This window comes from Camelus dromedarius, chromosome 9, assembly GCF_036321535.1.
Source record: "Camelus dromedarius isolate mCamDro1 chromosome 9, mCamDro1.pat, whole genome shotgun sequence".
NCBI classification, from domain to species: Eukaryota; Metazoa; Chordata; class Mammalia; order Artiodactyla; family Camelidae; genus Camelus; species Camelus dromedarius.
The window spans coordinates 74,704,484-74,729,768 of NC_087444.1; the positions used below are offsets into that span (position 1 = coordinate 74,704,484).

General features: G+C 51.4%; 1 protein-coding gene across 5 annotated transcripts in view; it reads left to right on the forward strand.

The window, feature by feature from the left end:
• MYH14 (myosin heavy chain 14) overlaps positions 1-25,285 on the forward strand; it is a 74,915-nt gene that overhangs the window by 1,361 nt on the left and 48,269 nt on the right. The window contains exons 1-12 of one of the 5 annotated variants that reach the window (XM_064489675.1): positions 107-287; positions 844-897; positions 3,204-3,614; positions 8,267-8,423; positions 11,245-11,272; positions 11,398-11,500; positions 12,142-12,165; positions 13,387-13,479; positions 13,829-13,892; positions 16,548-16,646; positions 17,632-17,772; positions 24,315-24,410. In XM_064489675.1, the coding sequence (XP_064345745.1) occupies positions 3,207-3,614; positions 8,267-8,423; positions 11,245-11,272; positions 11,398-11,500; positions 12,142-12,165; positions 13,387-13,479; positions 13,829-13,892; positions 16,548-16,646; positions 17,632-17,772; positions 24,315-24,410 (1,213 nt within the window). In that variant the 5' untranslated portion in view covers positions 107-287; positions 844-897; positions 3,204-3,206. Of the gene's footprint in view, positions 1-106; positions 288-781; positions 898-3,203; positions 3,615-8,266; positions 8,424-11,244; positions 11,273-11,397; positions 11,501-12,141; positions 12,166-13,386; positions 13,480-13,828; positions 13,893-16,547; positions 16,647-17,631; positions 17,773-24,314; positions 24,411-25,285 lie in introns of those variants that run through there. The other 4 variants (XM_031457044.2, XM_031457045.2, XM_031457046.2 and 1 more) reach the window with 4 other exon arrangements.

Here is a 25,285-nt window from a genome sequence, read left to right on the forward strand (position 1 = left end):
AGGAGGAGGGGCACCGGGCGCTGCCGCCGCCACCCACCTGGCAACAGGCTCACCCCCGCCTCCCCCCACCCCCCTGTCTAGGGCCTTGCCGCTCCAGGACCCGCCCCCTTCTCTAGCCGGGCAGGTGCTGGGTGACATCAGAGCCGGGCTCCCTCCCGGTGACGCGACGTGGCCCCGCCCCGCGCTGGACCGTGGAGGTAGCCTCACCAGAGAGCTCTGAAGCCGACGGGGGATTTCCGTGCCCCCTCCCCATCTTCCCGCTTCCCGTACCAGCCAGTGCCCCTCAGGTAGCTCGGAGGATCCGCGGATTGAGGGGATGGCGACCCAGGCACTTGGGTCTCAGGGAGATGGGGGTTGGGCACTGGGATTCCTGGATCTGAGAAGAGGGGCTGGGGACCAGGAATCCGAGGTCTGACTAAGGACCCCTCTGGGAGGCTGGACTCCTAGGTCTTGAGGGAGGAAGGCACCGGAGCCAGCACTCGGTCTGGAAGCCAGGATTCCTGGGTCTGAGGCAGGAGGGGGCTGGGGACTTTACTGAGTCTGAGGAAGGAGGAGGGGGCAGATTTCCTGGGCTGGGGGCAGAGGGGACTCCTGAATCCTAACACTAGGCTGAGGTCAGAGGGCTGGATGCCAAGGGCCCCAACCCCTGCCCCAGGGGTGGATCCCTGGCTGCTTTTCCTTTCCAGCCCAGCAGTCTCTGCCCCTCCCAGGGCAGGTGCTTTCACCTGCCCTGGTGACAGAAGTGAGCCCTGGGAGAGGTGTTCCTGCCAGCTAAGGAGGGCGGAGCTGCTGGAGGGGCTCAGCTGTTCTGGGGCAGGCCTGCTTCATCGGAGCTGTTATCAGTCCTCAGAGTCTGGACGTCCCAGGCATCCTTACCTCTAGCCCAGCCGCAGTGAGGTAAGGGGGCTTGGACTCAGGGGTCCAAGGGAGCCAAGGGTTCAGATTCCTGGATCCTGGAAGAGTAGGCCTCTGGGGGCCCAGACTCCTGAGTCTGGAGGAGGGCTGGGGGCCTGGACTCCTGGGTCCAAGGGAGGAGGGACTGGGGGCTAGGACTCCTGGTTCTCTGGAGGGGAATCATACAGTTGGGTGATTGCAAAAACTTCCAAACCTTTCCCGGTCAAAGGCCGAGGGCTGGAAAGGAAATGGGTGGGGTGGGGAAGGGTGAGGATGAGGGTAAAGTCCCAGGGATGGGGCTTGACTCTGAGTGGATCAGGGGCGAACGAGTGGCCTGGGGTGACCTGGGCAATTTGGGGCCTGGAAAGTGAGACACGGCATCTGATGGCGTTTGAGAGCAGGGGCTTTGGGGTTGAGGCCTGAGAGCATCAGGGACAAACGTCATGGGGGTGGGGGGGTGGGACTGGTACTGCTGGTGCTGAGGCTCATATGGAGAGGTGGGGTCGGGTGGGCAGGTGGGGAACGTGGAACGTGTGGTCTGGAGCTGAGTTTCTGGGTTGGAGAGGCTCTGAGGGAAAGATGTGGGCCTGATGGGACCAGATCTAGGGATGCCTCAGGAGGAGCTGGTCGTTTGCAGGGACTTCTCCAGGGATATGTTGGAAGTGGGAGGCCTGGAGGGCAGAGGCACCGAGGCACAGGAGACAGAACATTGGGGGTTTCTGTGACTGGTGTGGCCAGGCAATGATGTGGCCCTTCGTGGCAATGGAAGAGAATAGAGGCAGACGTCTTCAGGAGCAAGGCACAGTGAGGGACAGGGAGTTATCTTCCCTGACCCGTGCTGAGACTGCTCAGGAATTGCTGTGATATGTTCACCACTGGTCTGCAGCCCCTTTAAGGGCTGGGAGGGGTCTAGCACATGCTGGCTCCCCCAGTGCCTCCATTATCACCCCCAGCTCACATGGGGTTGTGACTGTCAGAGACTAGAGATTGATTGCCCCCAGACCAGTGGCTCCTAAAAGCAGGGCCCCATCTGACTCATCTCTGGGTCCCTGGACTCACTCGGGGTAGAGCCTAATACTTGGACAGCCTCAGGGAATGTGGAGTGAATGCGGAAGTGAATGAATGGGGCCAATCTCCCCATTATAAAGAGAGGGAAGCCAGGTCACAGGAAAGGATGCCACTGCTAACCGAGGGTTGAGATTTAAGTCTGTTCTGGGGTAAATCAGAGGTGGTCAGGAAACCTGAGTTACAGAAATCAGTTTGACACCCTCCCAGGGCTCACATCTGAGAGATCAAGGTCCTCATCATGACCCAGTCTGACCCCTTTGGCCATAACCTTACCTCACCTACCACCCTCTCCCCCTGGATCACCTGGTTTGAGCCACACTGGCCTCTTACAATGACAGAGACATACAGGCACACTACTGCCCCAGGGCCTTTGCACGAGCCATTCTCCCAGCCTGGAATGCTTTTCCTCCTGCCATTCCCATGGTCTACTCCCTTCATCTCCCTCAGGTCTTTATTCAGATGCCACATCAAAGATGCCTTTCCTGGCCACCCCAATTAAAACTTCAACTCCCCTCAGCCCTAACATCCCCTGCTGCCTGCTATATTTTTCTCCTTGGCATTTATCATCACTTAGCCTACTATATAATTTACTTATTCATCTTTTAATCTGTCTCTTGGGGTTAGAGCAACGCTATCTCACAGAAATACTATGTGTATTTTATCGAAGCCCAATGTGTAATTTAAAATTTTCTAGTAGCCACATTAAAAAAACATAAAAAGGAACAAGTGACATTAATGTTTATGATTTATTTTATCTAACCCATATATCCAAAATATTATCAGTGCAGTATGTCACCAAATGTAAAAAACACCGATGAGCTTTTTGTTGTATTATGTCTTTGAAATCTGGTGTGTGTCTTAATGCTCAGAACTCATCTCAGTTTGGATTCTCCATTTCAAGTTTCCAGTAGCCCCATAGGGCGGTGGCTCCTGGAATTGCGACAGCAGGGCTAGAATGTAAACGCCTTAGGAAGGCAGAGATCTTTTTCTGGCTTGTTCTTTGCTATATAGCCAGTGCCTTGAACAGTGCCTGGCTCAGAGCTTGGCTTATTAAATAATTATTGAATGAATGAATGAATGGACAGAGATGAGAATGGATCGAATGAGTAAAAAGGATCTGTGGACCCATTCTGCAGAAGTGTAAGATGAGGTCTGGTGAAGAAAGGCCGTGGGGACTGCCAGTGGGATTTGGGGTGGGGATGGAGCCCCCCTGACCCCCGCCTTGTGCTCTCTCCCTGCAGACCATGGCAGCGGTGACCCTGTCGGTGCCCGGGCGGAAGGCGCCCCCCAGGCCGGGCCCCGTGCTGGAGGCGGCCCAGCCGTTCCTGTTCGCGCCCCGCGGACCGGGCGTGGGTGGCGGGCCCGGGGGTTCGGTCACCTCCCCGCAAGTGGAGTGGACGGCGCGGCGCCTGGTGTGGGTCCCTTCGGAGCTGCACGGGTTCGAGGCGGCGGCGCTGCGGGATGAGGGCGAGGAGGAGGCCGAGGTGGAGCTGGCGGAGAGCGGGCGGCGGCTGCGGCTGCCGCGGGACCAGATCCAGCGCATGAACCCGCCCAAGTTCAGCAAAGCCGAGGACATGGCCGAGCTGACCTGCCTCAACGAGGCCTCGGTGCTGCACAACCTCCGGGAGCGATACTACTCTGGCCTCATCTACGTGAGTGGCCTCCCTCCCGGGGCGGGGGCTGGGTGTCGGCGCCCCTGCTTGAATGAACACGAGACTGTTTGTCATCGTTATCCCACGTCGTCTGACTTGCTCCTACACTTTGTTGCCAAATTATAAATGGTTGGATTACCGGGCCTGCCTCAGACCCCACTGGGGATGCCCTGTAATAGTCTAGCATAGATGCTCCTTATTACTTTCTTAAAGTTAAAAGAAATTGTGAATTCTCAAATATAATGTACTCAAAGAGAAAGGAATATAGGACTGTGATAATAATTACTGAGAACCACCGGGGATGGAAACCCGCAGGCCTGGCTCTGGGCTAAATGCCTTCCGTATATTAATTTGTTTCCTGTCATTGTGCACATAGCAGAGTCTTTTATATCGAAAAGGAAACTGAGGCCCAAAGAGACTTAATGACAATAAAAACTAACATTTACTAACCATGTACTAGGCACTCAAAAATATGTATATTGGGAGGAGGCAAATTAGGTTGGTTTGTTTGTTTATTTAATGGAGGTACTGAGGATTGAACCCAGGACCTCATGCATGCTAAGCATGTGCTCTACCACTGAGCTCTACCCTCCCTCCACAAAAGAAATATTGTTTAGATACATTTTAGCAATCATTCTGTCCCCATTTTACAGATAAAGAAATAGAGGCACAGAAAGGTCAAGCTCCTTGACCAAGGTCACCCAGTTGAATATGGCAGACCTGGGTAGTCTGGCTCCAGGCTCTCCCACTTTGCTGTGGTGCCTCTTAGGATTAAGATGAGATTGATGGTTGTGAGTTTGACTCTGCTAGCTTAGCGTCTCTGTTAAGCATCCAGTATCTCACATTACTTAATCTTAACAGCAAGCAGATGGACTAGGGCAATGGCTCTCAACTCTGACTTCACATTAGAACCACCCGGGGAATTTTTTGAAAATACCAACACTTCAGCCCCACCCCATTTAAATTAGGCTCTCTGGGGGTGTGACATGGGCACTGGTATTTTTAATAGGCTTCTAGGGTGGTTCTGATGGGCAGCCAAAGCGTTATTAAGCGCAAACAGGATTAGAGAAATTGCCAAGGAATGCCGACAATAATAACGAAAAATAGTGATCATGGGTGTCTAGCAAATATTTACTGAGCGCTTACGATGGGCCAAGTACTGTTCTAAGTGCTGTGTATGGGTTATCAGCTCCCCCTGGGCTGAGGACTTGTTCTTATCACCTGATGTTTCAGGAATGTTAAGTGACTTGGGTCCTAAGTCCCACAGACAAGAAGGATTTGAACCCAGGCAGCTGGTCCCAGACTCAGGCTCCAAACCCCAGTTTAGAGGGCTGGGATCTCACTGCCTTGCTCATTTAAACTGATCCCACAAGAAAAATCCTAAAATCCTCACAAAAACCCTATAAGGAAAAGTGTTGGTTTTATATATTTTTAAAAAACCACAAAACTCTAATAAGAGTAATAAAAGAATATTTCAATAAATGATGAGATTGACCAAAAAATAAAAATAAATAGACTGGCCCCAGTATGTACCCCATTAAGGGTCACAAGCATGAGATTAGAATATTTTTATGAATTCTGACTCCTCTTTGGGAAGGAGGAGACCAAGACTGTGAGAGGGCCAGTGGCTGGCTCAGGGCCCCTCAGCTTGTGGTGGCAGGAGTGGGATTTGAACTGAGGGCTGTCTGACCCTGGATGGAGGTGGAACCTTCTCCAGGCTGCACTGGACCCTTATGATTCCTCACTCGTCTTTGCAAGCCCTGAGAAAGAGGCTCCTGCCCAAGTCATTCCCCTGGATTTCACCCAAGGCAGGGGATCAGAGGGGCACCCAAAACACTGGGCCACTCTTTTCCTTTTAATAAACAGCCTGAACCCTCACAACAACTTCGTAAGGTATCTCCTATCATCCCCATTCTGCAGATAGTGGTGGGAAACTAAGCCTCAGAGGGGGCCAGGACTTGGACAAAGCCCCACAGCTATGAACCAGCTTAAATGGGATGTAAACCCAGGCCATCTGACTCCAGACTCCACATCCTGCCTACTGCACTAGGAGGAATACTGGGAAAGTTCGGGGAAATAATGATGAGGCCTCAGCTAAGGCTGTGGCCTGGGAGCCAGAGAATTGGGACCTGACAAATGGAAACAGGAAGCGAATTGGGCCTTAATAATCATTAGCACTTGGTGAGGGCCTGCTTTCTCTGTCAGGTGCTGTTCTAAACTGCTTTCCAACATGATCTTGTTGGCTCCCTCTCCATCTAAGGCGATGGGGTAGGGATTATCACTCCTTTGCCCACAGCCTGGACAGGGGAAGCCACTGGCCCCGGAGCAGTTAACAGCTAACGTATAAAGCACGTGCAGGGATCCAGGCCCTGTGCTGAGCTCTGTACATGCAACATGAACTCGTGGATGGCTCCCAGCGGTCCTCCATGGATGCGCTCTTCCTGTCCCTCTTTGATGAGAAAATGGGATCCAGAAAAGTCAAAGTGCTTGCTCTAGCCACCCAGCTAGAAGATGCTAGAGGTTCAATTCAAGCTCCACCCTGCTTATCCTCGGGCCTTGCCAAATAAATAATTGTTGACTGGCCAACTGGTGATAAAGTGTTTCCCAGTGGAAGGGGGGTCGTCCGGCATTCCAGAAACCCAGTTTCGGCCATTAATAGGCTGTTTGGCCTTGAGTGGCTCAGGGTCTTGGTCCCTCTCCAGGGATGCTCGGGGCGGGAAGGGAACCCATCTGTTGGGCACTCTCGATGCCCTCTGCTCCGTGAGGCACTGGAAGATACACTGTGGTGTTTCACTCTCAGAATCTTTCTAGGTTATGTGGGTTAAAAGTCCCTTTGTCCAGGGCTGGAAACTGAGGCTCAGGGAGGGCAAACCCCTCGTGCAAAGTCACACACAGCCAGAAACCAGGATGATGCAGCTTCCGAGTCTAAGTGAACTCTTAGCTCCCAGGTGGGATGGGTAACATGAGAGCCTTGGGCCCCATGATTGGAGTGCCGTTTAGGGGCCCGCCCTGGGCTGGCTGGGTTTTATTCATTATCTTTCTTAATCCCCACAGCCTCTGTAATGAGGCGGGGAGGGTTGCTCAGGGAGGAAACTGAGACTGTGCGGAGAGTCGCTGGGCTGAGGAGAGGGGGAGGCGCGAGTTGGACCCTGTGGGCCTGTTTTCAGAGCCTGAGGGTTGGGACAGCCGCTCCAGACCCTTCCAGCCAGGTTTCCACAGAGGTGCCCCGGCCACTCAGGTGTCCCCAACCCTCTTCGGGGCACCAGCCTCTGCCCTTTGCCCCTGGCCTTGGCAGCCAGCTCAGGTTCCGTCTGGGGTGTCGCCTTGGCGACAAGGTGTGGCTGGCAGGAGGGTCTGGGGTTGGGGCTGGCGTAGGGGGTGGGTTCCTCTGCCAGCCAGGAGTGGGGGCGCCAGTAGCCGTGAGATACCCTACCAGGGAATGTGGTCCGGCTGCCCCGCCCTCTGAGAGCTGGGAGCTCCCGGGAGCCGCTGGTGGGGAGGGCAGACACCCAGCAAACCGGTTCTGCCCCAGGCTGGCCACCCACCCTCCCACCATTAAAAGGTTGGCACCTGGGAGCCAGGCAGCCTTTGGCAGCCACACCCTAGCTCTGCTTGAGAAGCACACGCTTCAAGCAGTTCTACTAACCAACTAAATAACCGGCTAGCCGGTTAACTAGCTAAGTAGCTGACCATCTGGCTAAGTAGCTAACAGGTTTAATAGTTAACTAGCTCAGCCCTAAGCAGCTCTCTCTCCGGCCGGATTAGCTAGCTTAGTCCAGCGAATTTAGCTTGTTAGCCCTCTGGTTTAGCTAGATGACCAGCTAGCTCTCTAGCTGTCCAGCTGCCTCTGTCTGTCTGAAGTGCCTCTTGTCCTCCCAATGCTCTGTGGGGGCTGAAAGAGTTCTTAAACCGTTGCAGGGTCCTGAACTCAGACCCAATGAGTGAGTGGACAAATTCGGGGCGTCCGTGAACTTGGGTCCCCCCCCCCCAAATTACATCTTTCTTTTCATGCACCTCAAACCTGACATTTAACATGTCCTCCAATAAGAGTGAACCACCAAGACGGTCTTGTCAGCAGGTCCTGTGAGCCTGTTATCAGTAGAAACCACAGACATGCCCCGTCATGATTCAGCTGCTGCAGATACTGGGAACACCCTTCCAGAAATATTCTACACTTATGCCAGCAAATTCATAAAAATACTCTTCTTGCACGCTTTTCTATGCAAACAGTTTTTTACCTGGGTCGCTTTCACTTGGTAATGTTTTGGAGATATTTCTCCAGCTGTATACACCAAAAACGTCATAGGGATCCATTGTACGACCGTGCACCAGAGCATTTCCGGTCTTTCGCTGTTACCATGATGCAGCAGATGAACTTGCACACGGTCCCCTCATGTGTGTGTGAGTCCAGGTGGTGGACTGCAAAGGCTACATTCTCTCTGAGTGAATCCTCATCCGTACAGCACCCATGTATACTTTGGAACAATGCTTTTCAGCCATTAGTCTGAAAATGTCACAGCATGGATGGCAGCTCCTTGGATGGATGTCCTTGGGGAGTGCACAACCCGCCCAGCTGTACATGGCACTCCCATGCTGCCCCCGGGGGGCAGGCAGGCAGGCAGCTGAGGCCCTTTCTCTTCTGCCTGCTGCAGACGTACTCCGGCCTTTTCTGTGTGGTCATCAACCCGTACAAGCAGCTTCCCATCTATACGGAGGCCATTGTGGAGATGTACCGGGGCAAGAAGCGCCACGAAGTGCCGCCCCATGTGTACGCAGTGACAGAGGGGGCCTACCGGAGCATGCTCCAGGGTGAGTGTGGGGCTGGGGCTACTGGACCTGCCTTTTCAGTGGGGACTGGGCTGGGGCTCAGGATCAGATGACAAGTCAAGGATTTCAGACGCTGTGAGGCTTCTTTGGGGGCAGGAGGGAACACAAATGGGGGGCTGAGTGGGCCAGGGTCTGGGTCCTACCAGCCAGGCCCCTTTTTATCTGTCTTTGTGTTGACCCCTTCTCTCAACAAGTATCATTTGGGAGCTAATTGGTGCCAGGCTTCTGCAAAAATTTCTCTTGAAACAGTGACTCTTAAGCATGTTCATTCATTCCACATTTACATTGTTGATATGATCTACCCTGTCATGGGGGACTGGCAGCGCCTTAGACAATGGGAGTCACTGTGTACAGCTGGGCAGGTTGTACACTGCTCAAGGATGTCTTTTGAAGGGGCTGCCATTCACCCCATGACAGTGTAGATCAGTCCTGGCAAGATTCCATAATTTGCATTTTGTGGCCATAATGCACTCATTATATATTTATTATATATCATCTATTTTAATACATACAAAGTATTAAACATTTAACATTTTGTATCTTTCTATCACACGCCATTTACTAGTAGGCAGCAGTATATTTATCTTGTGCACGTTATACTTCTGTCACCTCCTGTAGGCTACATTTCTATTGTCTGTCGTAGTCATCTGTTTAGACTGCACAATGCAGCAGTTCTCAGAGGGTGGTCCCCTCACCGGCAGCATCAGCATCTCTCGGGAACTTGTTAGAAATGGGAACTTGGGCTTCACCCTAGACCTGCTGAGTTAGAAAGCCCAGTGGGGAGGCTCCGCAGTCCGTATTTTCACAAGACCCCTGGGTTTCCCCTGGAGATTCTGATGCAGGCTCAAGTCTGAGAACAGCTGGTATCAAATACAATATATCTATACCTGTATTATGCAAACATTTGTATATTCTCTTTTTAGAGTCACATTATAAATTGTATTTAGTCAGCAGTAACCTTCTTTTATTGGGTTATATAATCTGTTCTCTATATTTTACAACAATTTTCAGTTATTATTATATATTAGTTAATATAATTTAGGACTAAATATACAAGAAAATAAGGGTGAGGGCCTACTCTGTATCAAGCACTTTTCATGCATCAACACACTGAATGTCACAGCAATCCAGTGAAGCAAGTGTGCCCATTGTCTCTGGAGTCCAGATGGGGAAACTGAAGCTCAGAGCAGTGAAGTCACTGTCCACGGTCCCACTGGTGGGTGGAGGGGCTGCGGTGGGATTTGAACCCAGGGCTCTTGACTGCTGCCTCCCTGTAGCTCACATTGTGTATTGTGTCCTCATCCTGGGCTGAGCGCTGGGAGCTTTGACGTATGACCCTCCTGGATTCTAATACCTGACCCCAACTTAGCCTCTTGCTTGCTGCATGACCCTGGGAAAGCAGCTGTCCCTCTCTGAGCCTCACCTGTAAAATAGAGAGAATCAACTTCCGTTGAACAGAATGGAATTCATTCAACACACTTCATTTTGAGCCCTGATTGTGTACCGCCTTGTGCTGAGCATGTGAGATTCAAAGGCATAAGAGTGAGATCCTGGATCTCAGAGCTCAGCCCTGGATACAAAACAGGCCACAAAATGGTAGTGATGGTGACTGGTGGCTCATTGGTGGGTCATCTGACCAATCTGAGGGCTCAGAGCACAGCTCCGTCCCCTCTGTCTCCTCCAGTGCTCACCCTAGCCCGACACAGCCCTTCATCAAGTGCACACTAACCACCTACCAAGTGTCAGGCACTGATGGCTGTGGGAATTGCCAAGGTCCCTACCCTCATGGAGCTTCTGCTTGAGTGGGGAACACAAAGCATATAAACCCAAAGTGAAGATGATCTGACATTTGCAATGTCTGGAGACATTTTTAATTGTCACAACCAGGGAGGGGGTCCTACTAGCATTTAGTGTTAGAGCCCAGGGGTGCTGCTAAATATCCTACAGCACATAGGATGATCGCTACTGCAAAGAATCATCCAACCCCAAATGTCAGTAGAGCCAGGATTGAGAAACCCTGGTCAAAAGTCATAAGAAATGACTGAGGGTAGGGGTCGAGGGCCAGAAGGCTTCTTAGAAGAGGTGCTGTATTTCAGCTCAGATCTAAAGGACAAGGAAGCTGAGAAAGAGCATTCCAGGCAGAGGGCACAGCCAGTGCAAAGACCCTGTGGTAGGATCGGGCTGGAGATGTTTGAGAGACAGAAAGGAGGCCTGTGAGGCTGGGGAAAGGGACAGAGCTGAAGATGGTGCAGATGGGTTTGGAGGCCATGATGAAAGGGTGCATGGTTTTTAAGCATGACAGGAGGCCTCTGGGTAGTTTTAAGCCAGAGAGAGAGCTGCATTCAATATGACCTCAGTTAGCAGCCTGGTTTGGGAGCCATACGGACCTGGGTTCAAGGCCCAGCCATCTCCCTGCCTTGCTGTGTGATCTTGGGCTAGTCTCTGAGGTGTTCTGTGCCTTATCTTCCCCATCTGAAAAATGGGGCTTATGTCTCACTCATGTCTTTGAATCTCACAATGCTCAGCACAAGGCAGCACATGGCCAGGGCGCAAATGGAAGTGTGTTGAATGAATTCCATTCTGTTCAGTTGGAATGTTCAGTCAGTTGTTCCCACGATCACAAAGCAGCAAGCAAGCGGCTGAGGCAGGGTCCAGTCTTAGAATCCAGGAAGGTCACATATCAAAACCCAAGCTCTTCCTTAGCCCTTGGGAAGAATTTTGAAAAGGGTGTGGCCAACATAAGGGGCCAGCATCCTGCTGGAGGGATTCTCCCAGGTGACATGTCCACTTCTGTCCCCTACAGATCGTGAGGACCAATCCATTCTCTGCACGTGAGTAATCCCGAAGGACTTCCTGGAGGAGGTGGGGTCCTGGCTGGGTGTGGTTCTGCTTGGAATGGGCAGGGCTAACCTGGTGACCTTGCTGACGACTTTTGCTTCCCTTTGTCCCCCCATAGCGGGGAGTCTGGGGCTGGGAAGACAGAAAACACCAAGAAAGTCATCCAGTACCTTGCCCATGTAGCATCATCACCGAAGGGCAGGAAGGAGCCTGGTGTTCCGGTAAGTGACCTGCTTTGGAACACACTCTGGACCTGGCCACCAGCAATGCCCCCTCCATCTCAGGTTCTGCTTCTCCCAATAACTCCCTGTGTCCCTACTGTGTGTTTGATATATTCCTGGGAGCAGAGGCAGGCCAGGCAAAAAAAAAAAAAAAAAAAAAAATGCAAGGGCCAGTTTTTGTCCTCATTGGCCCTTAGAACAGCTCCTGACACATAGTAGGTGCTTACATTCCTGAGCACCCACTGTGTGTCTGATCTGACTTAGGTTCCTGCCATGCCCACGTTTCCTTTCTAAGTGAGCGTTTATAAAGTGCTATTCCCCTTGCTCACATTACCTTAATACTCCAGTGAGGTGGATGTTGTTTTCCTGTGTTTAAAATGAGAAACCGAAGTCACAACTAGGGTGAATCGGGGGTCAGAGACCACACCCCCAGGAAGGGCCAAAATAGATTCAAACCCCAGCACTATGGTCCCTCCTGGGGCCACCGTATTCCACATGGCCAGTTTCCCCAGCCCCTCGTCTCTCCCCCTGCCCCACCCACCCCCCAAGACCGCCAGTTCACCTGTGTGTCTGTCCACGTTCCATGTGCTGTGTCCTGGTCCGTGTCCTGGTCCGTGTCTGGTCTTCCGTGACTTCCTCAGGCCTCCATCAGCACCGTGTCTTATGTGAGTAGCAAAGAATCACCTTGAGTCATGGGTACCACCTGAGTCACCCCAGCCCAAGGTCTTCCTGGCAGACTGGGCCCCAGGCACTGATGGTCACTCCTGGCAGGGAGCCACACTGCCACTTAAGGTGGTCCTACTATGTGCACACCGAGCCTTACACTGTCATGTAATGCAGCCCTACCTTGTGCACACACCCAGGGCCCATGCTGCCATTTTGTATGGTCCTACTACATGTGTGCAGTCCTGGCCTGCACAGCCGGTTATGTTAGCCCTATCATGTATGTGCAGATGGGCCCCAGACCCCAACATGAAACAGCCCAGAGGCCAAAACTATCATTTATTGCTGATCTGCTAAATGTGCCTAGACAGGGCCCGTAGACACCATGAATTCACACAACCCACAGACCCACACTGCCATTTATTATAGGTCTACAGTGTACACCCAGCCCAGGCTAACATCTGAGGGGCTTACAGGGCATTTAAAGAAATAGTTGATGCCTTTGAGAGCTTGGCTGGGAAGGAGGGGAAGGGGATTGCCATTTACTGAGTGCCTACTGTGTTCTGGTTCTGACACTGAGGTGGCTATGAGGAAGTTCAGAGTGAGATCCCTACCCATGGGTCAGCCTGGCTGGGGAAGGAAACTCCTATTTCTTGAACACCTACTATACACCAGTTTGAAGCACTTTACATAGGTTGTATAGATTCTTCTTTAATGAATTCTACAAGTGATACATGAGTCCATATTCACTGCGGCAACAACAAAAACTACAAATCAGATAAAGTGAAATTCCTCTTTCCTTCTCTCAGTCCTCCTTCCTTGGAGTGGCTTACACTGTTGACAGTTTGATGTGTATCCTTGCAGACCTTTCTCTAAATGTTTACAACTATGTATCTATACCTGTAGAAATGGGAGTCTTGTTTTGTGGTGTTTTTTTTCTTCTCATTTCATTTTTTATCAGTGGGATCAGATCACACTGTAGGTGTTCCGCAACTTGCTTTTTGTTTGGTTTGGTTTCCACTCAACCATGTGACTTGGAGATGTTTCCTGCTTCCCTTTACGATCAACTGAAGGGCACAACCCAGGTGCAGGAAAGCAAGCACACACCCAGACACACAAAGACCCTTCACGCACACTCAGCCAGCGGTGACACAAACCCCCAGAGCTAGGCCAGCCCGCCCCCTTTCCCCTGGCCCGGGTGCTCACTGATGCGCCATCCCCAGGGTGAGCTGGAGCGGCAGCTTCTTCAGGCCAACCCCATCCTGGAGGCCTTTGGCAATGCCAAGACTGTGAAGAATGACAACTCCTCCCGCTTCGTGAGTGCTGGGGGCAGGCGGTCCCTGGGGCGTGTCTGTGAAGCAGAAGCTGGGAGTATCCTGGTTGAGGGGAGGCAGGATGAGTGCGTCTGTTGAGGGAGGAGAGGGCTGGAGGCCGGGGCTCTTGGGTCTGAGGGATGAAGGGGCTGGAGACCTGGGTCCTGAGGGAAGAGGTCAAGGGGCCTGGACCTTGAATTCTCCAGGAAGCCCCCACCCCCAGAACCCTGTGACTGCAGTGAGGTTCGCGGGGAGGGAAACAGTTGAGAGGCAGCCCTGGCTCCGGGAAGGCTGACTGTGGGTTGGCAGTGCACTTCAGGCTCAGCTAAGCCCTTCCCGCCTTCTCTCGCAGGGCAAATTCATCCGCATCAACTTCGACGTTGCGGGATACATCGTGGGCGCCAACATTGAGACCTGTATCCTCTCACGGTCCAGAGGGGAGCCTGGGGAGAGGGGTACAAGGGGTGGCGGCCAAGGGGAGGGGCCCTTGGGATCTCACTGCTTACAGGAAACAGGCGTCCACACATGCAGGGAGCCTGGCTCCTTGCTGCTCAGAAACCATGCCTCAGCTTCCCTTGCTGCAGAAGGGGAGGGGTCATAGAATCTCAGGAAGGACAGACGCAGCCTCTCCATGTGGAGGGAGGAGGGCGGGGGCTCCCATCGCTTTGATGAGAAGGACAGCACTGCCTTGCTTTGGGGAGGAGAGTCGGCTCTGACTTACTACAGGGAAAGGACGCAGAGCACGGTCAGCAAAAAGGGAAGGCGCGTGGGGCCAAGTGTGGGGAGCCAGCACCAGGTTCCAGAATCCTCATGCCCTATGGTCACATGGGACGTGCTTAACTCCCAGGTGTGAGAACACGTGTGAAATGTTTTCTACCGGGAATGCTCATCCGAGACTCAGCTCCCCAGGTTATACTGGGGGCTGGTCACAGAGGCACCCTCTTCCAGGCATGTACCCAAATTCCAGGCTCCCTGAAGGCAGGCAGGTGTTCTGCAGAAACCGTGTTGTTTGCACAGTTTCAGTGCAGGAAAACCCTTCGTGTCAGCCTGGGAATGCTATGAACCCTCCCGAAATTCAGATTCCGTGACACCAGCTAAGGGCCGACAGTCTCCGTGTCAGCCCATTTCTGCGCAGGCGGTATGCGTGTTCAGTAGGAACTGAAAAGATAAAAATACAGACGCTCCCGAAGCGCAGGACTTAAGAGAATGAGCAAAGAAATCACACGGACCGGGGTTGGCATCCCAGCTCTGCTTTGGAGCTGTGGGACCTTGGGCACGTGATTTGACCTCTCTGTGCCTCAGTTTCCCCATCTTTAGAAGGGGACAGCTAGGGGAGGGTTTAGCTCAGAGGTAGAGTGTGTGCTTAGCATGCACAAGGTCCTGGGTTCAATCCCTAGTACCTCCATTAAAAAACATATGTAAATAAATAAACCTAATTACCCCCCCCAAAAAAACCCAAAATAAAAATAAAATGCATGTGAAGATATTTTTTAAAAAAATTTTAGAAAAGAAGGGGAAGAATCATAGAACCTACCCTCGAAGGGTCTGAAGGACACTGTGAATCAAAGTCTCAGCACAGCCCTGCCACATTGTAAACACTCAAGAACCAGCTATTATTATTAGAAATTAATGATTAAAGTCAGCACTGTGATTATAACATTATAATATTCTAATGTTAATATTGTTGAGGAATAATTAGTGATTGCAATGTGAACGATATTCATTGTAAATCATATCCCCATCCCCGGGGTGTCTGAGAAACTCTGCCCCTCGTCATCTGGGGAGGTTGGGCAGCAGTGTGTGGGTACAAGGGTATTCGTAGGAGCGCTCGGGGAGTAAGGAAATGGGCATCTCTCCATCAGGCAGCTGGGCCCCCTGGACTCAGCTGCTGCCTGGTAACTGCTGCCCTGGGCTCATGGCCTCATGTCCCCCTCAGCCACCGGCTCCTGCTCCCCAGTGTTCCTGTGGTCATCACTCCTCCGCATCACAGTTCCTGCTCCCACAGCTGCTTAGGGCTCACAGCTCTTCTTGCTCCATCCATCCTGCCGCCTCCCGCCTCCTCTGACCCTGTGGTTCCCACAGCCTCATATTCCCATTGGTCCTCTCTGCCTGCTTCCGTATGTTAACTTCCCATGCTCCCCATCCAGTTGGGACTGCCATGCCCACAGCTCTCATGCCCAGCTGTCTCAGCCTCAGGGCCAATACCAGCCTATGGATTGATGTTCACGGGGAAGGTACCAATTCTGGGTCAAACAGATGGATCCTGGGCTCAGCCTGACCCCTCAGCACCAGTGTCAGCTTGACCGATGTTTCTTGAGTGTTTACTATGTGCCTGGCGCTGTCCCAAGAACTCTCCCTGTGTTCTCTCAGCTCCTCTTCTCTGTAACCCTGTGAGGCAGGTGCTGTTATCATCCCATTTCACAGAAGAGGAAACCGAGGCTCAGGGCAGTCATCACCCAGGGTCGCCCAGGTTGTGCGTGCTCCCCCCATCCCACCCTGCCCTGTGAGATCCCCTCCCTCTGGTCCTCCCTGTCTCATTTGAGCAAGTTAGCACCCCAGGGGTTTTGATCAGTGGTTTGCAGTCCCTCTTAGGCAAGGCTCCCCTAGGCGGGTCTGCATGATGAGAGTTGTGCAAAATATGTGCTCAGTGGCCCCTCAGTGTGGGACCCGAATTATCAGGTGATTTATGTTCCTTTAAGGTGTCTCGCCAATTTTTAGTGTGTAAATGTGCCATGTGGCTTTCCTAGAAGGGAGCAGCTGAGAGCCCCAGTATCCGTACCGGGCAGCTGAAGCTGGGAGGGTCATGATGGCAGGAGGCATTCTTACTGCGGGGCTCCGGTGTTTGACATATAACTCATTTACCTCCACCACACTTTGTTCATGGGTGTTATTATCAAGCCCCTTGCCCAGATGAGGAAACTGAGGCACAAATGCTTAAATGTCACATGTCCAAGGCCACTGGTCCAGTTAGTGGCCAGATTGCAGGCCTGGGCTGTGAGCTACTCCACTGTTCCTCGGGGAGAGCAGGTGGGGTCCCCTCCCCTGTGGCACCTTGACTTGCCCCCGTCCAGACCTGCTGGAGAAGTCGCGGGCCATCCGCCAGGCCAAGGATGAATGCAGCTTCCACATCTTCTACCAGCTGCTGGGAGGCGCTGGAGAGCAGCTCAAGGGTCAGTGTCCAGTGGCTCCCTGGGGGCTCAGGAGTAGGGTACTGGGTGCGAGACCTGGTGGGCGCCCGGGGAGGAGGAGGTGGGAGGCACTAACCTCTGTCGAGCACCTGCTTTATGTCAGGCTACTGCTGGGTAGTGGATTCTGTTGCCTCCTGGACCCCGCTGCCCCTGGTTTCTGCCGCCTCTCGACTTTTGCCAAGCCGACTCCTGCCACCCCCAGGCCCGGGCTGCCTGCCGCCCTCTGGTTCCCGCTGCTGTCTCCTGAGCCTTGCTCACACCAGCTCCGTGGCCACGTGGCTCCCGCTCACCCTCACTTCTCTGCTGAAACTCCGGGGCTCTGCTTCCTCCAGCGGGTGTTGGGATGACTCCAGCTTTGCCACCTCGGGGTTCCTGATGATCGTGGTTTGTGTGGCTTCTAAGCGCCTACTGCCTCCTGGTTCCTGCCTGAGATTTCCTCCTGTCTCCTGCTCTGCACTCCTCCTGCCCTTTGGCTGTGGAAACACCCTGAGGCTCTCTCCTTTACAGTGCCCCACCCCCCCCACCCCCGCCCCATCTCGTTCTGGCTTCTTCAGCTTTGTAGCTCCAGCCGCCTCCTGACCCCTTCGCACCCAGCCGCCTGCTGATGGTGGCTTCCGAACCCACATGCCAACTGCCAATGTCCCCTGCTGTCCCGTGGCTTCTGCTAACTCGGGCAGCCGCAGCCCTGTTGCTTCTGCCAGTGGGCGGCTCCTGTCTGCTCTAGGCAATTCCGTGACTTGAGAATCAATATGGAAGGAGGGAAGAGGAAAGGTCTAGTATGTGCTAAGTACCCATGTCATGCCTGGCCCATCCCACCAAACCCGTCAAGAAAGCATCCTCACACCCTTGACAGAGGAAGAGACCGAGGTTCCTAGTGGGGAAGTGATGCTCGTCCCAGGGAAGCCTGGAAGTGAGTCTGACTCTACAGCTCACTCTTGACCTTGGCCTTCACCTGTTTCCCCTACAGCTGACCTCCTCCTAGAGCCATTCTCCCACTACCGCTTCCTGACCAACGGGCCGTCGTCCTCTCCCGGCCAGGAGCGCGAGCTCTTCCAGGAGACGCTGGAGTCCCTGCGGGTCCTGGGATTCACCCATGAGGAAATCACCTGTGAGTAAGCTCTGAGCCCCCAGCAAAGGGTGGGTGTGGACCCCACATGGGTAGGCAGGGGACCTGGCCATTCATTTCTCCGTTTGAAAACTAAAACGGAATGGAGGAGGGAGGAAGGTAGAGCTTTAAATAGGGGATCAGGAAGGACACACTGAGATGGCAATGTTCAGTCAAGCAAAAGCCTGGAGAGCTGAGGGAGTGAGCACTGGTGATATGGGGAAGAGTGTTCTAGGCAGAGGGAACCATTTGTGCAAAGGCCCTGAGGCAGGAAAGGCGTGGCATGTCTGAGGAACTTCTTGAATGGATTTAACTGGTGGGTGACTGAGGGGTATGGGGAGATGGAGCTGCAGAGGCAGATAGGGCCTCAAATGCCAGCCTAGGGGCCTGGGACTTTGTCCTGAAGGCACTGGGGAACCATGGGAGGGCTGGGAGCAGTGGAGGAGCAGCTCTGGGCTGGTGAAGGATGCACTGGAGGCCAGGAGGAGGCTGAAATGAAGGTGGAGGGAAGACCCTGGCCCTGGGTCAGCCCTGTTTGGTCTGGGCTCGAGGGCACTGGGCTGAAATACCCAGATCATCATCACAGGTTATGCTGCGCGGCCTCCCACCTTTCTCACCAAACTGTGTTTTCACAGTAGTTCTGTTGCAACACTGTATTCATTTGCTAGGGCCACCTTAACAAAACACCAGAAACCTTAAACAGCAGAAATTGTCTCCCAGTTCTGGAGGCCAGAAGTCTGAGATTGGGGTGTTGGCAGGGTTGGTTGGTCCTGGGAGAATCTGTTCGTTTCCTCTCCTGTAACTTCTGGTGATTTCCTGGCCATCGTTGGCATTCTCTAGCTTGTAGAAGCATCACCTGCCTCCGTGTATATGTCTGTGCGCAAATATCCCATTTATAGGACACCCATCATATTGGATTAGGGGCTACCCTACTCCCATGTGACCTCATCTTAACTTGAACAATTACATCTGCAACAACCCGATACCCAAATCAGGTCACATTCCGAGAGGTCCTGGGGGTTCAGACTTCAATGTATCATTTTGGGGACAGTAAGGGAGCATGACTGAACCCATAACATGCACGTAGAGGCAGACCTCAGTCCTTTCTGTGGCTGCCTGGCATTTCATTGTCTGGATGAACTGTGATTCCTTTCACCAGTCCGGTAGAGAAAGACCCTGAGCAGGGCAGAGCAGGGGCCGGGACTGGATCTCATTCTCCGGCGCTGCGGGAGGCCCTGGGAGCTATTGTTGGCTCCAGGGCCAATGACGAAGGCTGGAGACCCAGTGCCAGCTTGGCTGTCCACCCCGGCTGCAAACAGGCCAGGCTCCTGGGGCATATTGACACAGGGTCTCTGGCCTCCCTGCTGGATTTCCCAACCACAGTTGCGTAACCGCTCCGCCTGCCTGTCCTCCTGGGCAACTGACAAACAAATTCAGATGGAGGCTACAGTGGGGGCCTGGGTCCCGCCTGACCTCCTGACACAGGTCACCTTCAGAAAACTTCCCTGGGGGGCTGCCTTGCTGTGTGGTGGGCAGCAGCTCCGAATTTGGCAATCTCAAAGGAAAAATTTTGAAGCATGCATGTAGTGATGTAATCTGAATATGATCAAAGGTCCTCGCGTGAAATCTGAGGCATCTGAGGCTCTTGCAGGCCCACAGCCCTGGTTTTCCACTGTTAAGCTTCCTGCCTGGCCTTCCAGAAATATTTTAGACATGTAAGGTAAAAAGAAAAGACACACATTATAGGTTATTTTCCAGCCCCAGGGCTGATATTCAGCCCTACTGTTGATAAAAATGTTACGATATTTCTCTTCTGATTTAAAAGTTCCCACACAGTGGTTGCTCCAGATGTGCCCACCCCCCCACCCGCACCGACCTTCCTCCCAGGACCGTCGCAGATGCACCAACTAATGGTGAAAACATCTGGCCCATCAGGCCCCACCCCACAGCCTGGCCGAGGTCCTGGGCAGCACTGGGCTAAAATGTCAGCTCATCACCCCCATACTATTGTGTTTTCCCCCCACATGGTAGGTTTTGGCAATTATTCTGTTTTTGTATGAATAGGTGAACTTCAGTCTTTTTGGCGGTTGTATGAAATTTCCCAGTTTAGATGAACTGTGATTTTTTTTTTCAGTGGAGGGACTGGGTATTGAACCCAGGACCTCGTGCTTGCTAAGCACGCACTCTACCACTGAGCTGTACCCTCCCCCCTAACTGTAATTCTTGTAACTGATCCCTGTCCCTTGCAGACGCACCCTTAGGGTGACTACATCCCATTGCTGTTGGAATGAACTCCCCTCCCCCCACAAAGAAAGGTGTCAAGACCATCCTTGTAGGTAGGTCTTTGTGCTCCTGGGTGAACAGAACTGTAGCATCAGTTCTTAGTAACGAAATGCTGAGTCCAAGGAGAGGTGCAATTTTTGTTTTTTTCCCAGCTTTAACAGAAATGTAACAGCTTTAAAAAATTTTTTAAATTGAAGTGTAGTTGACTTACAATGCTTCAGGTGTACAGCAAACTGATACAGTTATACATATGTATGTATGCTTTTTCAGATTCTTTTCCATTATAGGTTTGTACAAGCTATTGAATATAGTTTCCTGTGCTATACAGTACGTCCTTGTTGTTTATCTCTTTTAGATATAGTAGTGTGTATGCATTCATCCCAAATTCCCAATTTATCCCTCTTCCCCTTTCCCCTTTGGTAACCATAGGTTTGTTTTCTATGTCTGTGAATCTATTTCTGTTTTGTAGATAAGTTTATTTGTATCATTTTTTACCACATGTAAGTGATATCATATGGTATTTGTCTTTCTCTGAGTTCACTCACTATGATAATCTGTAGGTCCATCCATTTATCTGCAAATGGCATTGTTTCATTCTTTTTATGGCTGAGTGGTATATATATATATATACCACAGCTTCTTTATCCATTCATCTATCGATGGACATTTAGTTTGCTTCTATGTCTTTGCTATTGTAAATAGTGCTGCTGTGAACATAGGGGCTTTTGTCTTTTAAAGTTAGAGGTTTTTTCCAGATATATGCCCAGGAGTGGGGTTGCTGGATCATATGGTAACTCTATTTTTAGTTTCTTAAGGAACCTCCATACTGTTCTCCATAGTGGCTTCACCAAATTACATTCCCACCAACAGTCAACAGTTTTATTGAGATGTCAGTCACATACCATAACATTCACTTCATTAAACTGTGCAAGTCAGTGGCTTCTAGTACCATCACAGAGTTGTGCAGCCATCAGCACAATCACAATTTAGAATATTTTCAGTGGCCCTAGAGGATAACTTGCATGGCTTTGCCATCACGGGCCAGTTTCTACTGCTGGCCCCTGGTAACCACAGCTCTGCTTCCTGTCTATAAGAATTTGCTTATCCTGGACCTTTCAGATCAATGGAATCATACAGTACGTCATCCTTTGTGGCTGACTTCCTCCCCCCGGGTTAATAGTGTGAAGGTTGATCCATACAGTAGCAAGTATCTGGGCGTCTTTCCTTTTTATTGCTGAATAATTTTGATTCTTATCTTTTTATCACGGAAATTTTCAAACAGGTATGCAAGTAGAGAGCAGAGGGTAACGAACCCCCCCCCCCCCCCGCCCCGGGCACCTGGCACCAGATCCAACAATTACCAGCTGATAACTTCTTGGCTTTCGGCGCTAACCGCCTTCCTTTCCCTTCCCCCAACCCCGAGTGTTTTTTAAATTGTACTGAATCGACCTCATCGCCATCCAGAAGGTGGCGCTAGTTTCCAGTTTCGCCAACCGGATATCTGGTGCACCTGTTTCCCCACGCGCAAGCCAGCAACCACTGTCGTGAGCTTTTTTGCTTTTGCTGGTGCGGCAGGTGGATGGGGTCTCATAACAGTTTTAGTTTGTGTTTCACTTGCGAACAGTGGAGTCAGCCGGTCACCTTTTCCTAGACTCTCCTTTTGACAAAAGAGGAGACGGAGGTCCAGGGAGGTGGGATGTCTGCCTTAGGACTCACTGCAGTTAACAAAGAGGCAGTGGAACCCGGGACTGACTCCAAAGCTGACTGGTGATCCGTTCCCAGGGAGGCAAGAGGGCGCCTCTGGGTCACCTGTGGGAAGCCTGGGGGCAGAGAGCGTCGGGGGCCAGTGGAGTCAGGACCTCCATCTCCCTCCCCACTTCCCATCTCTGTCCGCGTTGGCACCGTCAGTGATACTCTGAGGGGTTGAGCAGGGAGCCTGGCACACAGGGAGGTGAGCTCCTGCTCACTTGAGGCCATCACAGCACGACTAGCCCCACGCCTCTGCCAACGCCAGCGCAGGCTGGGACTTGCTCACTGTCGTCGGCTGGTCTGAAGTCACCCGCGAGAGCTGACTGCCAACTCCTCAGGTGTCAGACTCACCCGGATGCTTGGCACCAATGCAGGTTCCTCAGCCAACTGTCAAAGGCCATTTTAAAGGTCACTAGGGGAACTCGAGTCTGGGCGGGGTCTGAGCTGAGGTTAAGGATGAACGGCCACTCAGTTTGTTAGGGGTGATTATGCCAGTTATGGGTCTATAAGATGTCATTTATTTCTTTCGGAAGGTGCTTCCCTGCCCCACCCCCATCAAAACCAGCATTTCCAGGACTCTCCACTGTCCTGGTCCACCCAGCCCCTGACCCCCCCCAAACAGGTAGAAACGGAGACAGATGAGCCCAGCCCCTCCCACTGCCCAGCTGGGAAACTGAGGCCCAGGAGGCCCCCCGGCATGCCCAAGGCCTCACAGCAAACTCCCACTGTTCAATAATGTACCCCGACTAGTGAACTTCTTGCCGTTTATTCTTTAGTCTATTGATTCAGTCGACACTTGATGGAGTCTTTGGGCCAGACCCCTGCAGCCTGGGGCCGCCAAGCTAACCATGACCAAGACAGAACAAGCCCCTTTCCCCTGGAGTGCTGAGCCCCAGGGAGCGTCACAGCATACAAATGCACAAATTAAAGTTGATCCCATGGAAGAGTGACAGCTGGGAGGTCCTAAAGCAGTAACGATGTGTCATGGAGGTCTTGGAAGGGTTGGGGCAGCTGCTGGCGGAGGTGGCTGTTGGCTGAGCTCTGATGGTCAAGAATTAAGCAGGTGTAGATGGTGCTGGATGGCCTCTTGGTGGAGGGAACTGTCAGGGCAAAGGCCAGGGGGCAAGAGAGAGTGTCACCTGTTGGCAGAAATGGAAGGAGATCGGCATGGCTGCTTGGAGTGAGTGAGGGGTCCCCAAACTGGAGTAGGTGGGAGAGTTGGGGACATGGTGCCTAAGACCCTGATAAGGGGTTAGACTGAATCCCAGAAGTAGTGGGGACATAGAAGGAATTCTTCCCCCCAAAGAGGCAAGCTTAAGTTCATTCATGAACACATTTATGGATTGCTTACTGTATGTGGAGGACACGATTAGAAGATACTTTCCACAAGGAGTTATGATCTTGATGGATCTTCTGGTCCCCACCTGCCCAGTATCTGTGACATCCAGAAACACCCCCCAATACCTTGCCTGGTGGCCCCCATCACTGTGCCAACAATCCCTGCAAGTTCCTGAGACGTCCTCTCGGGGGCAGCATCACCCAGTTAGGGTGAGATTTCTCTATTCTGCACAGACAAGCAAATACAGTCCATCTTCATTTGCAACTTCCCCGTTTGAGAATTCTCATGTACACTAACTGTATTTGTAACTCCCAAATCAATAATCCTGGTGCTTTTGTGGTCAATGAGGTCATTCACAAAAGGGTGAAAGTTTTGAGTTGCCCAGTGCAGACTCAGTTGAGGTCCCACGAGGCAATCCTCTGCCTTTTTTTTTTTTTAATTGAAGTATATTTGATTTACTGTGTTGTGTTAGTTTCTGGTGTACAGCAAAGTGACTCAGTTATACATATGTGTATTCTTTTTTATATTCTTTCTCATTATAGGATATTATAAGATAATATCTTGTAATAATCTTTAATAAAAAATATGAAAACAAATATATGTAAATACATGCATGACTGGGACATTATGCTGTACATCAGAAATTCACACATTGTAACTGACTGTTCTTCAGTTTAAGAAAAAGATATTGAATATAGTTCCTTGTGCTATACAGCAGGACCCTGTTGGTTATCTATATTATATATAGTAGTTTGTGTCTGCTAATCCCAAACTCCTAATTTATCCCTCCTTCCTTTCCCCTTTGGTAAACATAAATTTGTTTTCTGTGCCTGTTAAGTCTGTTTCTGTTTTGTAAATAAATTCATTTGTATCATTTTAAAAAGTACCTCTGATTAAAAAAAACAAAAAACTAATTACCTACCCCCTGCAAAAAAAATTAAAGAAAAAACACCTGCCCAGGGTCAGGCGGTGGTTTGATTTGACATCGGGGTTTTTTTCCTTTTAAATTGAGGTACTGGAAATTGAACCCAGGACCTTGTGCATGCTAAGCATGCACTCTACCCACCCCTCCCCGACATTGGATTTTTAAGCTAGATTTCTAAGGGGGTGGTTAAGACCACACATCAGGGTCTGGAGCCACGCATGATCTCTTTCTCTCTCTGCTGCCCCTTAGCCATGCTGCGGATGGTCTCCGCAGTTCTCCAGTTTGGCAACATCGTCCTGAAGAGAGAGCGAAACACCGACCAAGCCTCCATGCCTGACAACACAGGTACCGCCACCTGCCTGCTGCCCCTCCTGCCACGCAGAGAGCACCCCCCTCCCCAGCCAGACCCGTCTCCAACCCAGGACCACTCCGATTTCCTGCCCTCTGCTGAGTCCTTATCAAAGGAACATCTTCCACTCTTTTCTTGATTATAAGTATGAGCTCTGCTGAAAATGTGAACACCACCAGTGAGCCAAAACGAGGTGGAGGGGGAACAGTGGGATCCTCTGTCGTCCTCACCCCTCCCAGCTGATGGGGAACCTCCGTTAGTGCAGGGCGTATCTCCTCCTGGCCTCTGTGCTCTGCATGCATGTACCTTTTAATTTTTTATTTTTTGCTTTTCAAAAGCAGAAGTATAGTTGATGTTCCTCTTTTTAAAATCCAAATGGAAATAGCTACTGGGGTTTCTTCATCTGGGGTCTGTTGGGGAGAACTGATTGCCAGTATAATTAATCTCCTGTAAGATTCTGTCTGTCTCATTTTCTGCCTTTGCAAACATTAATCAGAGAAGCAGCCCCTAATTTTCATCAGCTGGCAAAGAACCCACTAAAGGCTGAGAACTCTGTTAAGGTGTCCTATTACTGGCAGTGTCGTCCTCTGTGCTAGCTTTTTTTTTTTTAAGTTTAGCTTTATTTTTGGGGGGGAGGTAATTAGGTATTTATTTACTTATTTATTTAAATTGAGGTACTGGGGATCAAACCCAGGACCTCATGCATGCTAAGCAGGTGCTCTACCACTGAGCTATACCCTCCCCCCGAAGTGATGCATTTTTAGATTTCTTTTGTGTTTGGCCACTTCAGTGAAGTTTTATTACAAGATCTTTCCCCCCAACATTTTATAGGGATATTTTCAAACATACAGAGAAGTTCAAAGTCATAGTG